The sequence below is a fragment of the Pelodiscus sinensis genome, chromosome 3 (assembly GCF_049634645.1).
Source record: "Pelodiscus sinensis isolate JC-2024 chromosome 3, ASM4963464v1, whole genome shotgun sequence".
Taxonomy (NCBI): Eukaryota; Metazoa; Chordata; order Testudines; family Trionychidae; genus Pelodiscus; species Pelodiscus sinensis.
This window is the reverse complement of record NC_134713.1, coordinates 32,147,542-32,163,120: the sequence shown is the minus strand read 5'-3', so window position 1 is coordinate 32,163,120 and position 15,579 is coordinate 32,147,542. Positions and strand designations below refer to the sequence as shown.

The 15,579-nt window shown below is 41.1% G+C and overlaps 1 protein-coding gene across 6 annotated transcripts; it reads right to left on the bottom strand.

Moving 5' to 3' along the window:
• Positions 1-332: 332 nt before the first annotated feature.
• Positions 333-14,119, bottom strand: RNASEH1 (ribonuclease H1). 6 transcript variants are annotated; one of them, XM_006112054.4, is made up of 9 exons: positions 13,991-14,119; positions 13,324-13,392; positions 13,053-13,174; positions 9,714-9,908; positions 8,493-8,592; positions 7,881-7,935; positions 6,553-6,637; positions 4,898-5,022; positions 333-2,358 (listed from the first exon to the last, which is right to left on the bottom strand). In XM_006112054.4, exons 2-9 carry the CDS (start codon positions 13,371-13,373, stop codon positions 2,272-2,274), a joined length of 819 nt encoding a protein of 272 aa, XP_006112116.1. In that variant the 5' UTR covers positions 13,374-13,392; positions 13,991-14,119; the 3' UTR covers positions 333-2,271. The 6 variants fall into 6 exon arrangements, with proteins under 6 accessions (XP_006112116.1, XP_006112115.1, XP_075779655.1 ...); XM_006112053.4 differs by having other exon boundaries at positions 13,324-13,395; positions 13,991-14,071; XM_075923540.1 differs by lacking the exon at positions 13,991-14,119 and adding an exon at positions 13,575-13,815.
• Positions 14,120-15,579: the final 1,460 nt, after the last annotated feature.

The following is a 15,579-nucleotide window of genomic DNA, read 5'->3' as shown; positions in this document are numbered from 1 at the left end:
GCCTAATCCTGCAAGACTCAAGTAGGCACTGAATTACCACCTCTCCCCCCTGCTTCATGGCCCAATTGGCCTAGCTGGAAGATTACTGAGAGTCAGTGTGAGCTTGGCCTGCAAAGGGAAAAAACATTGGGGTGCAAGCTTGCTCTTGCTGTAATCTGCTTTGAAAAAAAATACTGTGCAATCATATTTTGAACCCATACTCCATAACAAAAAAATAAAGGCTCACAGCAATCTGGTAGGCCAGGTGACCCCTTACATGCCCAAACGGACCACTCCCCAGCCACAGATTTCAGTCCATTTTCTTCGAGGACAAAAGTTTTTTATTTCTTTAAAAAAAAAAGTTGAACATTTCAGACATATCCCTTCTCCCTGGGCTACCGTCTTCCCATCCAGCTGGGAATTAAAGCAAGTCTCCCTGCTTCCTGCAGGCCATCTGCCTGAGAGTCACCTGTAAACTGGGTTCTTTCCATTTATTCAGGGATTCCTGCAAGAACCTTTGTACATCCTAGAGATCTCACTTGTAATACAGGTGCAGAGAGCAAATGCTGGCTCAATGTAACTTTCTGGTCTAGAAAACAAAACAATCTAGCTAGGTTTGTGTGTGCAGGAAACTACCCAGACAGAGGTTATGTTATGTTCTTAAATTCTACTGTGCAAATAGCCAAAGGAAATAATGGAACTAAATGTGCATGCTTTATGAAATTAACTGTGTTGTTTTAATGTGGTAATATTGAAGAAACAGAGGGATAGTCAGGAAGTAAAACAAAGATGAGATGGAGGATTCCACCAAGGGTGAAGAAGCAAAGACTCAGATTGCACTGAAGGAAAATAAAGGCATGGGAAGGGCTTAGAACTATGAGCCATATGCATTTTACAGGGTAAGATACAGGGGCAAAAAACGAAGATGGCATGAAACAATGGTCGCAAAAACAGGGCTGAAGGTAGAGAACGTATAGAGATTCTGTGCAGTAATAAAAGTTTAAAATAGGAATGACGAGAAATCAACTGCAATGATGCTAGCAGAATTAGCACACAAGTACAGGGAAAAGAGGAGAGAAATGAAGCAAGAAGGGGGTTAGTAAGACTTGTCAATACAGCAAGACAGGGTGAGAATGTTGAGAAAACACAAAGTAGAATGTGTTACATTTTTGTTCATAGAGGAAAAATAGGACTGGTGTAGGGGAGATGGAAACAGAAGAAAATTAGGAAAGTTTAAGGTGGGAAAAGGAAGCAGCAAAATAACAAAGCAAGGGCAGAAAAAGTAGTGGGAAAACAAATGTGGCACAGAAAATTCACAAAAGCAGGCAAAAAGGCAATATTTCAGACCATACAATTATATATAGATAGGACAATGATCAGTACAAAAGTCACCAGAATGCACATGGAATTTGATTCTGAAATAATCCCTGCAAGTGACTAGCTATAAGACAATGCAACCGTCAGCATGGCAGTTTGCGGTATGCAGATTGAAGTTATCTTGTGATTGCAATTGACTAGAGGCCAATTAGAGGTTGCTTCAGGAAGAACAAAGTTGGAAACTTGAAATTCAGATGACTAGAAAAGAAAGCCTAATGGGTTCCCTGCAGTTGGGCTTTTTGTTACCTCTACAAGTTTGCAGGAGCCAGCACTTTACAGCATGTAAGAGTATCATGCTGTAAGCTGCCAATACAAATACCTCTGCATTTGAGGAGATTCAGTGGGGAGGGAAGAGATTTCCTTTATAGGATTCTGTAGTTCAAATGACTGTCTGCATTTTGGTATTTTCTATACTATTGGCTTAAACATTATCAAACTTCTCAAGTTAATTTATTTGAATACTTTTGGTAATGGAAAAATGGAACATCTATCTAGCATACCGACAAACATATTTCCCTTCATAAACTTTTCTGAAACAATTATACTAAGTAAAACCTGAAGTTTTATCTAAAAGAATTTGTAATAAAGATTGTGGTAAATGGGACTATAACAATTAACGGAACAATCACATATTGGTAGAAGTAGGATGTGCAGTGTTTAAATAAGCCTCTATAAACAAAGCAGTCATTAACCAAGTCATCCGAACATTCTAGAAAAGTGTGTGTGTTTATACGGAACTGCATTATTTAAAACTTTTAAACCAGAAATAAGGCAAGTACTGTTTTAACAACGTTTAAATTAACTTATTTCGGACAAGTCCAATAGCAAGTTTTCAGACTGAAGTGACAGTCTGTGTATTATGGCTACAACAGTCTTTAGTCTGCAAGAATGAAGTTTTCTAGTCATGATAGAATGCTAGGAGTAGTGTTTTCCAGCTCCTTCTCTTGCAAGTCTATCAGCCGCTTCATTTCCTCTAAAGCCAGCATGACCGGGAACATGCATCTGTTGAGAGATAAGTCTAAAGTTATTTGACTCAACATACTATCAAGATGCAAACAGTCAAAAGACACCACACCAAATCCATGAGATCTGATCTCTGGTCAGTCTTTATTAATTCCAAAGTATAACAGCACCTCTCTAGACCATCAAGTTTCTGAGGACAGGACAAGGAGTAATGGGCTTAAAGTGCAGCAGGGGAGGTTTAGATTGGACATTAGGAAAAAATTCCTGTCAGGGTGGTCAAATATTGGAATAAATTGCCAAGGGAGGTGGTGGAATCTCCCTCTCTGGAGATATTTAAGAACAGGTTAGATAGACATCTGTCAGGGATGGTGTAGGTGGAGCTTGGTCCTGCCTTGAGGGCGGGGGGCTGGACTCGATGACCTCTTGAGGTCCCTTCCAGTCCTATTATTCTATGATTCTATGATTCTAAGTGATTGCTTCTGTGTATAGTAGGGTCTCTCACAGGAAGGATTCTTTTAACTGGTTCCTATCTCAGAGTCAGAGCCTCATTTTATTTATTAAAAAGTAGGTAAGCCCCAATAAGCAGATATCCAAGTCAATGCAATTAACATACATTAGCAATTATAAAACAAAACCTTTCCAACCCTAAGCCATTCCCCTCCCCAGAAGTCTGAAAGTGCGGGGAACAGATGGGCTCTGCATTATGTCCAGAAAGCTGCACACAGATCCTAACAGTGGAAGAGAAAGGGAGTAAAAAGTTTAAAAAACCTATCATGGAGAACATTTTGCCATAAATGGGTGGAGGTTCTAAAAGGAGTACAACAGCAGCACTATAATACCAGTAGACAAAGTATTTGAGTAACCATTTAGGTCTTTCCTAGCTATAAATCAACACTCTGAATGCCATCCTTAAATCCTGGAGAACTGGCTGCACATGCTGCTAACATGAACAAGTTTGAAGCTAGTACAAAATACTGCTCTTTTTTCAAGTGGTCTCAAAATGTACAGCACCTGCAGCAACATGTGTCTGTCTCATCCCATGGCAACAAAGGTATGGATAGTTGTGTTGAGATCTAGACTAGAAGTAAAAGTTATTACAGCAGTTGCAGATGAACCTGGAGCAGCCCAGGATTTATTAGCTCAAATTGCCCTATGTAAAAGAGGTAAATTACCTGTCTCATTCCAAGGGCATGTAATGTTAGCCACCATTTCTGGCCTTTTCCCAAACCCAACAACATTCTCAGCTCTTAGGTGCCAAGTTCAGGAAATGCAGCACTGTTTGATTTCCGACTACCACAGGATAGTACAGTCATGTGTTTTGGTAAATTGCAATAGTTCCATCAATTTTATTCTCAATCTAGTACTATTAGAGTGAATGTAGTGGGGAAAACCTATAGGATGGGGGATCCCTCCCTGAAGTACCAGAAAACAGTGCTCAGTCACCTTCAGATGCATTTTCTGCTGTATTTGGAGGCGTATTCTGTTTATAGCTGAGGGAAGTTACAGAAGACAAAAAACATTAAGTTTTAGTTCAACAACGTTTGCTGAACTGCTGCATGAAGCTTATTTCAATTAGTGAGACAAGGTAGGGCATATAAAAATCTAGTCAGTCTTTAACATCTTGAATAGACTGCCTCAGTATCTGAATCACAAATGTAAGTACAAAAAGGGAAGGAACTTCCTTTTGGAAATCCCTCATGGGAAATATAAAGCCTCCATTTATGTTCACTATTGTTTTGTAGGGATTATTTAATGGTACACTTCCTTGGATTTTGTTTCACTAGCCATAAAGGCAATGGTGCAGAGATTTGATTTGGATTAGGTATCTCTGGAAGAAACATTTAGCTTACAGGCAAATTCCAAATAATTAGAAATGTAGCTATGGGGACAAAAAGTTCTTCTCAACGCCGCATTTATTTCTGCTAGAAGAGTTAAAGATTACAGAATTCATTCATAATATAACCACTAGTTCTGAGAAAAAAAAGTTACTGTATCCTATTTCTACCTTTCAGATTGCTCTCAATTTGGTAAGAGCTTCTATCATGGGTATTTTAAGAATTGCCATATTCATAGAAAAGCCTTCAATGTACCACAGAAAATCTGAGTTTGTATTGTATCCTCCTAACTACCAATACATATCAGTTGCACTAAAGTAAAAATTTTACTATCTTAAATTGCACATCCTGAAGTATGATTAAGATTTGATATCTTACATTTTTGACCTTCATCATTTACCATCCCTATTAGTTTCTCAGTATTTTAGTTTAAATCTGAGCTTTGCTTTTTTCTGGAAATACCCTAGATTTAATAGTGAGGGACTTTTCTTGGTGGACAATATGTGAGCAAAAGTTCAGGTACACTGTTTGATAGGACAGTAGATCCTTTTATGTGCATTTCTTAAATTATTACTTGGTAACAGGATCTTGATGATTATTTGGATGAAGCCATTACTTTTTCAGGTACTTATGTAGATTCATGGCAATTTTAGATTTATTAAAATACCTTATAATGCACTGATTTGTGAACCTGGAGTTAGTAGTGTTTACTCCGTCGCAATTAATAAAACCAAATTACTCACCCACTGAATTTGCATTCCTTCTGAAAGCTTATCAAGTCTTTCAAAGTCTTCTTTATTTATTACATCTTTTCCTGTGCTTGTTCTCCAGCCATTACTTTTCCAGTTGTCTACCCAACTTGTTATACCTATGGAAAAACAAATTAATTTTTTATTGGAAGATGTAACTTGTAATTACAAACTTTAAATAACTCAGCAAGAGTCTAAGTAACTTATAACTACTGCATTGAAAGACTATGAGCATATCTTAAAGGGAAGTGAATGCTAGTGGAAATGGGGTAAGTTTAGAAGTTAATAAAAACAAGTTAAAATTACTTAGAAAAATTAAATGTCTTCAAGTCACAGGGCTTGCCAAAGAGAGAGATGTTAGTTTCTCTTACAAGTTCCCATCCAGAGCTTGTTCTTAGATTACAACAAAAATTAAGGAGGATTCTGGGATTTAATATGTTAGAAATCATCTGCAAAGAACACTGTACAATTGTGCCTTTTGCTTTTTTTAAATGACAAGAGAGCTACAGGTTTTTTTCCACAATCTACTTTCATGTTAGAAATTCAGGCTATGCCTATATTCCAAAATTATAAATCACAATAAACTGAAAGCTAAGGAACTAAGGGGGGGTGTCTTTTAGAGAACACATGAACGCCACTATTAGTTACTGGAGGAAAAATTCAACATTCTACCCCTATTATATACATTGGGAGACACCATCCTCCAGCAGTTTTCCATTTAAACCAGGGAAGAACAGACTTGAATTTCTAGAGGAAAAAACAAGCAGAACAATCTTAAAGTTTTCAAGTTCTGTTTTTACACCTAAGCAGAAGTGGGGATAGGAAGGAAAGATGCAGATAGCCATTTTCCTAATAATACTTTGATGGGCACTTTTCAGATATGCTGCCTGGCTGTGTCTAGACTGGCATGATTTTGCGGAAATACTTAACGGAAAAGTTTTTCCGTTAAAAGTATTGCCGCAAAAGCGCGTCTAGATTGGCAAGGATGCTTTTGCACAAAAAGTGCTTTTGCGCAAAAGCATCCATGGCCAGTCTAGACACAATTTTGTGCAAGAAAGCCCAATCGCCATTTTAGCCATCGGGGCTTTTTTGTGCAAAACAATTCTTCCCTGTTTACACTGGCCCTCTTGAGCAATTATTCTTGCACAAGAGGGCTTTTTCCCTTAGCGGGAGCATGAAAGTATTTGCTCAAGAAGCACTGATTTTGTACATTACAAAGTCAGTGCTCTTGTGCAAATTCAAGCGGCCAATGTAGACAACTGGCAAGTTTTTGCGCAAAATCTTGCCAGTCTAGACGCACCCTTTTGGTATGAAAATGCATACACCACCATTCTGCATATTGCATTCTGTGCTTCTGCCAGAACATCTTTTATTACAGAGATTCTGTATCTGATATTTTCTCTATCAATTGCTAAACTAGGTATCTTGTCTATTCCAGAGTTTAATACAAACAATGGATGTGATTTTGGCAAGCTATGCTGGGTGTTTAAGAGTCCTTTTCCCTGCTATTACTGGGAACTGAAATGAGTTAGACATAATCCTTTCCCTACACTCTCTAAAATACCCTAAACCATTTTTCAGAAACAGATTTGTAGGACTTATACAATATTAAAGTATGTGTTCTACATCCAAAGCACAGTAGAATTTACCATTTATGGTGAACTTGCTATCAGTGTAAATAACCAGCTTCTTGATGTTTTGACTTTTTGCTTGCTCTATTGCTTTGCATGCTGCCTAAAGCAAAAAATTAAAATCAGAAAATTATGAACATAATACCTATTAAAAAATAGAACTAGTGCATTTAGTGCCAAGACAGAGACATTCAAATTGCAGGATCATATTAGATATCTTATAGTCTAGAAGTCTATCAGAATCAGGATACAGCATGCCTCAGTATAAAGATGACGCCTGACAGAAGAGCCAATTATGGAACAACAAGTTCACTGAGGAAGTTTGTCTCAATTTTGCCAGTTAATGACAAGCACATTCCTTCCTTCCTGTGTGTCTCGGTTATTTTCCTCTAATAGATTTGTGGATGTTCTGATTATCCACATAAATATCTAATGGTATTTTGATTCCTAAGCTCTTGACAAAAACATTATTCCAAAAGTTAGTCACGAGGGCTATGTCTACACTGGACCCCTTTTCTGGAAAAGGGATACAGATGAGACAAGTCGGAATTGCAAATGAAGCGGGGGATTTTAAGAGGAATAAGGGACCTTTCGGAAAAGGCTTTATTTTCCGAAAGATCCCGTCTAGACTGGCGCTTTTCTCTAGCAAAGCCCCGAGCCGGAAAAAAGCGACAGCCATGTTTATATAAATGAAGTGGGGGATATTTAAATCCCCCGCTTCATTTGCAATTCCACCTTGTCTCATCTGCATCCCTTTTCTGGAAAAGGGACACAGTGTAGACATAGCCATGTTGTGTTAAAGTACTTCTTGTATCAATTCTGAATGTCACCTCTCAGTTTCATTGGATTATCCTTTGCTTTTGAAAAAGGGGCACTCCTTTTATCTTCATATCATCAGATATTATTCTGTAGGTCTCCATCATGCCTGTTATTCATTTAATAGCTAAAAGAACATTATGACTGTTCAGTTTATTTAAAAAAAAAAGGCTCATCATTTACATCTGAACTCCTCACTGCTTCTGAGCTATTTTCCTTGAGACAGGATGAACAGAACTAAATACAAAAACATATTTCAGGTTGAAACCCCAGAAACAGAAGACTAGCCAACATGAGCTCCAAAAACCAGCAACTCTACCTACTCCTATGCAGAAACACTATTAGCAGAATCAGCTGCTTCCTTTACGACTTGTATCATTGCTAAATCTCTAAAAGTAGATCCCTGTGAAAACTAAAATTTAGTATCTGGAAATATCTAGGAGCTTTAAGAATGGATTAAGTTGTGTGGAGTCATAGTGTTCAGTTCTTTTTCAAAAAGCATAAAACAATTTTAAAACTTCACAACTTACATGTATTTCAGCTCTTTGGTTGGTCTGCCGTCCAGAAAGCCTATCACTCGTATTTCTGTTTAAAAGCAACACAATACATTAATGGTTTATACTACTGCATAAAGTGTACAGTCATTGATCAGGTAGAATTGGAGCATAAACTTTAGTCCCCCTGAAGGGGAGATGTTGGTTAAATGGCAACTAATCTGAAATTTAGACATGCTTGGCCCTGTTCCTACTGCAGATGGAAACTCCAGGTTGAGCACAGTCATTTTATTACATGTAAACTTGTGAAATTTCTTAATAAGAGTCTAAATTAAATCTTCCAAAATATTGGAATTTGTCGAGCTGGAGTTATTATATTTTGCATACATTGCTAACCTTTACAAACACCTTCATATCTTTCCTCAGTAATGCCTGTGATTCAATATTCCAATGTAATAACCAAATATACCTTTAGCTCATTATCTATTTAATAACATCACCATATTAGATAAAGTCTTGGTCAGTTAACTGGGTTTTGTAATGTGAAGTTTCTGAATTTAGAGGTAATACAATTTAAGTGATAAACAATACAAGACCAACATTAGTAATTTTTTGAGCCGCAAGTAACTATGATCTCAAATTACTTACAAAGGGTGGTCTGGTCCCCAATAAACCCCTACTCCAGCACGTGCTTTATGACGCCCATTACTCGAGCAGCAGCCATCCGTATAAACCACTACCGAGTCACCTGAAAGAGATTGATACATGCAACCTATTAAAAATGTGACAAAACAATTCCAATTGTTCAAAGGCATAAGCCTCTCTGAAATACAGAAAACTATTTGCCAACAGATTTGTATTTCCTCCAGTAGAGCTCTAGCAACTTCTATGCACAAATTGCTGCTGCTGCAGAATCCATAAAATAATTTTAGCCCCAACTTTTTCACAAAAACTTCAGTTTTTGCCAAGCTTCAGGAAGATTCTTGTGCAGAAGAGCTTCATGCCCCCAAGACAGATCTTATCTGATTTTTCAAAGATGGCCATCAGCCCCAATTAAGAGTTTAAAATACATGTTTAAATGTGTTCACCTAAGTGTGCTTACTCAGGCCTCTGTCCTGATTTTGCATTCAGATACCCAGTTTTCCCACAAAATGAGACATATTTTGATCACCCATTAGGAAAAACTAGAAGCTAAATGTCTGCAAGAAGAGACAGTCTTTTGGTTATGCTGCAAAGGTTAGATCTCTACACTGTTAAACCAAGCAGCAAGATTCCTAGAGTTAATGGATTCTCAGGGTACATCTACATTGCATTCCTCTTTTGAGAGAAGAATGCAAACACAGACAACCAAAATTGCAAGTGAAGTGCGGATTTGAATTTCCCGTGCTTCATTTGCATAAACCAGCCGGCCGCTTTTTTGAAATACCTTATTTCAAGATAAACGCTGTGTAGAAGCGGTTATTTTGAGGAAAAAACCCTTTTCACAATAACTCTTAACCCTCATTTTATAAGGAGTAAGGGTTATTTTGAAAGAAGGGATTTTTCCTCAAAATAACCGCATCTACACAGCATTTTTTAATCTCGAAATAGGCTATTTCGAAAAAGTGGCCGGGAAAGTCAAATCCGTGCTTCATTTGCGATTTCGTTTGCCTGCATTTGTATTCCTCTCTCGAAAGAGGAATGCAGTATAGATGTACCCTCACAGAAAGAGAAATCCCAAAGCTTTACCATATTAGAAAATTTAAACTTGGACCAGGTTTAGGCCACTAGTGAGAGCAGCAAGTGTAGAGACTTGTTAAATACTGTTTAAAATACTACATAGTCACTCACTGTACTTCAATCAACTACAGTCTCACCAAAGAGACTTACCCATGTATGAGAATTTGTCTTTGCTCACTGAAGATGCTGAATATGTCTCATTGTATTTTACATGTTTTCTGTTAGGTTCTTCCTCTGAAGACTGCTCATCTCTTCTCTTGCACCTACTGTAACTTGGGCTTGCTATTTCCAGTTCATTCCAGTAGTTGTCACTCTTTTGTGTTACACTAGATATGCCGCTAGTACCTTAATGGAGAAAAAATACATACACATAAATATAAAGTTTAAGTTACAATAAGAGAAGACATTCTGACACAAGGACAAAGCTAGATTTCATAGCATCCCTTTAATCCCCAACAATTTCTCTTTTTTAAAAACAGCAACAAAAACATGTTTAAGTCATCACTGCTGAAATTTAACATAGCATTAATTAGGGCAGGCAGTCATTAAGGCTAAGTTGATTTATGACCCATGTTGAATACATGTCATATTTTCTGCATAGCTAAGCATAGTTCATGTTTTAATGTTAGAATTTTGGTTTTGTGTTTCCTGGATTTTTTTTTATTTGCAACAGTATATTATTAACAGGAGTAAATATATGAAAAACATTTTTCATTTCCAAATATCAATTTTAGCATTAGCATAATGAAGCTGAACTTTAGAAGAGTTTAAATGTTAAAAGTTTCATTAAAGCTTATGTTAAAAAAGTACACAGGTTAAAGAAAAGGGGATTCTGTACATCTGGGTGTCATGCTTCAACGGTCTACAGGGGACTTAATACTAAATGCATCATATGACTTAAGCATATCAGCAATAACCCAAATTCAAGCATGTAAATTTAACAATACAGTTTAAATATTTGTATCGGAGACAGAGCCTTGAAGTTTCACAGTAAACAATACCTCGCATAACTAATCCAAAGCCATTGTTGATTTTTCTTTATCTTTAATGTTTTATTGGATACTGAGGAAACATGAGCTCAGAACCAATTTTCAGAAGTCACTCAATATTGCCATAATTCTACTACTATTAAAAAACCAATGCTGGGCCCTTATGAAAATGTCCCCCTCATTAGCTCTGAAGGTAGGTAAGGCACAGGCAAGAAGTGTTAGGGTGAGAGAACATGTCTCTCAGTCCTAAGAGAGATTTCCCACCTTTCCCGTCCTTGAACTATGGGGTTCAAGACGATACGTGGTTGTAAATAAGATACTGCAAAGATGACCAGAAACACTATATAAACCACACGTTTCCAAGCAAAAAGTCTCCAAGAGTTGTGTGTGTAGGCGAAGAGTAGAGGGCAAGCCCTGTTACACACTTCTTCAGTAATCACAGTTAATTGTATGGAAAAATTTATAGTTAACTTCACAGTAAAAGAAGTTTGTCTGACAGTAATTCATCAATCCCCCTCCATGCAACAGCAACTGAGCTCCATTCAGTTATAACAGACCCCAAACTTCTTCACGCACGCACGCACACCCCTACCAGTAACAGAATCTATCTGCAATCCCCAATAACCACAACTGGGAGCAGTATTCCCTGTAACTTGTGTGTTTGTGCAGCCACTCAGATTCAAATGCTATGCAGCTGATTAGCAGAGCAACCATACCTAGGTTTTGTTTTGAGTGGTGGTGCACAGAGAAAAATGTATTCTTCACAAATTACACATGGATGGAAAAGATTAGAGGAAACATAGGTTGGGAGCCAGACTACCACTAGTTGCTCCTTTCCCTGCTCTTTGTGAGAGCTGCCCCCACTCTAATTTCCTCCATGCCCCTTTACGCACCTCCCTCAATTTAAGCATCTTTGAGTTATAAGGTGCAAAATATGATATCACCGAACATGGTAGGGTTTTCAAAAATGCTGAGTTGTGAGCAACCTGCTGTTGCTTTAGAAGACGAGATAACCTTCCAGATATGCTGCAGATGAATAGCCTTCCAGGTATAGTGAACTCAAGAAACCTAGCTGGTTTCTAAGATAAAACTCTGGTGTGCTAAGACCATAGCTTGACCCAGTGACCTATACTGTCCAGCTGTTTCCTTGTACCACTTCCTCTATCATTATCCATCTCATCATATATTAACCATATGTTCACAGTAGGGATGTAAAATTTGATTATTGAGCTAATCGATTCAATTAGTGGATAAGGGCTATTCCGCCTTTGAAGTGTTTTGCCTCGCTGGCCCTGTGCTCCCCACAGTGTTTTACAGCAGTAGTGCTGCATGAAGCCCGGAGTCCCCAGCTGATCTGGAGCTCCACACAGCACTGCCATTTTGAACCGCTGCATGCAGTCCGAGGTCAGCTGGAGATCCCAGGCTGCATGAAGCATTTCAAAGGAGCAGTGCTGCATGCAGCCCGGGGTCTGACCCCAAGCTCCACATGGCACTACCGCTTTAAAGCGCCCTCTCCTCTTCCCCCCCACCCTCTTGCTGCCTCTTTTTGATAGAGGCAGCAAGGGCGGTGGGAGCAACTAGCCTGTTGACTGTCTGATAAGCATTTGCTTACTGGATAGTCAAATAGTCGTTCACATTCCTAGTTCACAGTACTACTGTTTAGTTATGGCACTGCAGCTATGCCACTGTAGTACAATAACGTAGATGCTTCCTGCACTGAGGGAAGAATTTTCCCATCAGTGTAGGTAATACACCTGTCAGAGATAGCACCTAAAGCAATGGGTTCTGAAGCTGAGTTAGATCAATCTAAGTACATCACTTCAGGTATGAATTTTTTCACAGCCCTCAGGGATGTAGCTAGATCCAATTTTTAAGTGGAGATCAACACTTAGGCTTAGTCCATTTTTGGTAAAACTTTCGTATGTCAGGATATAAAAAAAAACACTCCCTGACAGACCTGTTAAGCGTAATCAACGAAGGTGCTAGAACAGACAGCTCCCACAGAGCTAATGCTTGGGGGCAGTGTTCCCTGTTAGCTGTGCTTTTGGGCAGTCATCCATGACAGATTCAAATACCACGCAGTTGATTAGCAGAGCACCCACAACCAGCACCATGGGTTTCTATTGATTGTGCATATCTGCACTTGCTTTGGGGTACAGAACAAAGTTTATTCCACACATGGATGGAAAAAGTTAGAGGGAACATTGCCTGAAGGTGGTTTAATCATGCAGGCAAGAGCGCTCTCTCCTGCTGGCAAAGAGCAGTGACTTGCAGTTTGTACTGCTCTCAGGTCCATAGGGGAGATGAAGCCAAAAGCGCAAGTTGTTTGGGGCAGACATGAGCTGTCATCATTGCAATACAAACAATTTGGACAATAAATACAAATGAGGATGTGACAGGGGTCAGCAGACTCAATACCCCCAGTGGTCCAGCCAGGAATACACTCCTGTGCAACTGCTGCCCGCGCAGGGACAGTGGGAAGGGACTCTCGAGGTACTACCTGCTGAATGGTGCGAGGATTGCCACGCCTGGCTGCCCACAAAGGACCGGGCATCTGCCTCGCTGTCAAATTTCTTGAAGCTGGCGCCCGGGTACCTGTTGACTTGCTCTCGGCACTCCTCCCTGCAACACAGCAGCAACGGGCGGGCTGTCAGCACCGGCCGGGCAGCCCGGGGCCCCAGGCCTCCTCCGAGCCCGAGGGGCTGACGGAGCCAGCCCGGCTAGGCCTAGCAGCGAACCACCCCGAAGCAGCCAGGCTGCCGCCCCCTCACCAGGTCTGATAGACCCCGATCCTCCTGCCTCTGCGCACCGCGTAGAACATGCTGCTTCCGCCACCACTGCTGCTGGGGACGAAACACGGGTGAATAAGCGCCGCGAGCAGCCGCCGCAGCATGGTGCCGCCGGCCGGCCGGCCCCTTCCGCCCCGCAGCCTCGAACCGGGGCCACCTACCAGCCTGCCTCCCACGCAGCCTCACTCTGCGGCGACTAACCAGCCGCCCACTGCGCAGGCGCAAGGACTTACCCTCCGTCCGAGCAAGCGCAAGAGCAGCCGCCGCAGAGCAGAGTTCTCCTACTCGCCCAGCGTGGCCTTTACTGCGCAGGCGCACTATGCAGCTACCTTCGTCCAGCGTTCTCAGGCGCAAGAACCCGACTGCGCAGGCCCATTGGGCAGCCAAGCGCCTCACGAAGAGTCGGGCTCGAGACGGGGCGGAAAGTGGGTGCGCTCAAACGCAGGCTGGAGCCGATAGAAAGGCCACGCGGCAGCTTCCCGCCCCCTCCGTCACACCAGTGTCCAAACAATACACTCCCCGCCCTCCCCCAGCAGCGCGTGCCCGCGCTCCACAGCCACCTGAGGCGGCCCCCACCTCTCGGTCTGCGCCCTTCGCGCCTCCCCCCCCAACTTTCCTCTCCCCTCAGCCTGCGTCCCCCCCACCTCACCTTGCCCCTCAGTCTATTCCCTCCGCGCGCTCTCCTCGCTACGCCCTTGCCTGCCCCTTCTCAGGTGCGGGGCTGGGCGCTTGCGGTGGCGGCTCCTTCTACCCCCTCTCCTGAGATTCGCTGGGGGAGAGGGAGGGGGAGGGGAAGCTCGCTGAGGCAGCCCGGCGGGGGAGAGGGGCAGGCAGCCAATCAGCGCCAATGGGGGCTTCCCCCGGGCGGGCTCGACAGGCGATGGGGGCCTAGGTGGGAGCGATTCTCGGCGCCAGGTGACTGGTGTGATCAGTGTGATGGCCCCAGGGGCTTGTGTTGGAGTAGAGGACGGTCAGGGTGAAACATTCCTCCATTGTTCGCCCTGCCTCACCGCTCACAGCCCCCTTGGGATTCATTCCGAGATGGAGGTAGAAAGAGAGAACAGAGATATCCCCCTCCCCCGTACAAAGTGGAGTTAGCACCTTGGTAAAGACATATACAGAGAGTTCAAAATATGAGATGGAAGCCAGAAATTGTACATAGACTCATCTCTCAAAGGGTCACATTCCTTTCCTTTTACTTTCCTAGCTGCTGCCCTTGAAACGTCTTTGTGAATGGGAAGAAATGCAAATACCTTGGCCAGACAAAGATGAAAGTAGGTGTTCCTGGCCTCAGTCTTGGAAATTCAGGAGCAGCAATAAATCCAGAAAAATACAAACAACATGGATCATTTTAATATCAGTTTTGCCTTAACCTGAGGGAGTGATTTTAGATTTCACCTGATCCTTATCATGCTTGCCGATCAGTATTACCATTTTCTTACCCAAAGTAAGGTTTTTATATCATTTTGGCATGCATTGGGTGAAATAATAATTTATTTGGTCTGAGTTAGGAATGTGAATGGTTAACCAGTAAGACTCTCTCTTAACGCTGATAGAAATGTAGCCGTGTTAGTCTGGTGTAGCTGAAACAAAATACAGGACTATGTAGCACTTTAAAGACTAATAAGATGGTTTATTAGGTGATGAGCTTTCATGGGCCAGACCCACTTCCTCAGATCAAATAGTGGAAGAAAATTGTCACAACCATATATACCAAAGGATACAATTAAAAAAAATGAACACATGAAAAGGACAAATCACATTTCAGAACAGAAGGGGGATGGGGAGAGGTAAATATCTGTGAGCTAATGATATTAGAGGTGATAATTGGGGAAGCTATCTTTGTAATGGGTAAGATAATTAATGTCTTTGTTTAAACATAGGCATAAAGTGTTGAATTTAAGTATGAATGACAGTTCAGAGGATTCTCTTTGGAGTGTGGTCTGAAAAGGTCTGTGAAGCAGGATGCAGGTAATTAAGTCGTTGAGACAAGGTCCTTTCTGGTTGAAGTGGCAAGGAACTGTTTTTTCTTTGTGATCCTGTCTAATATCTGTTTTGTGGGCATTGATTCTTTGGCGAAGTGTCTGAGACGTTTGTCCAATGTACATAGCAGACAGACACGTTCGGCACATGATAGCATAAATTATATTTCTGGATGAGCAGGAATATGTGTTCTTGATCTTATAACTCACTTGGTTAGGTCCAATAATGGTATCAGCAGAGTGAATACGTGGACAA

Bases quoted from the DNA above. Each gene is read 5' to 3' on its own strand.
- RNASEH1 (XM_006112051.4), bottom strand. From the start codon at position 13,445: ATGCTGCGGCGGCTGCTCGCGGCGCTTATTCACCCGTGTTTCGTCCCC. The intron at 13,175-13,323 runs GTGAGGGGGCGG...GCTGTGTTGCAG, and splicing joins ATCGGGGTCTATCAGACCTG to GGAGGAGTGCCGAGAGCAAG. The intron at 2,359-4,897 runs GTGAGTAATTTG...ATCTCTCAACAG, and splicing joins AAGGAATGCAAATTCAGTGG to ATGCATGTTCCCGGTCATGC.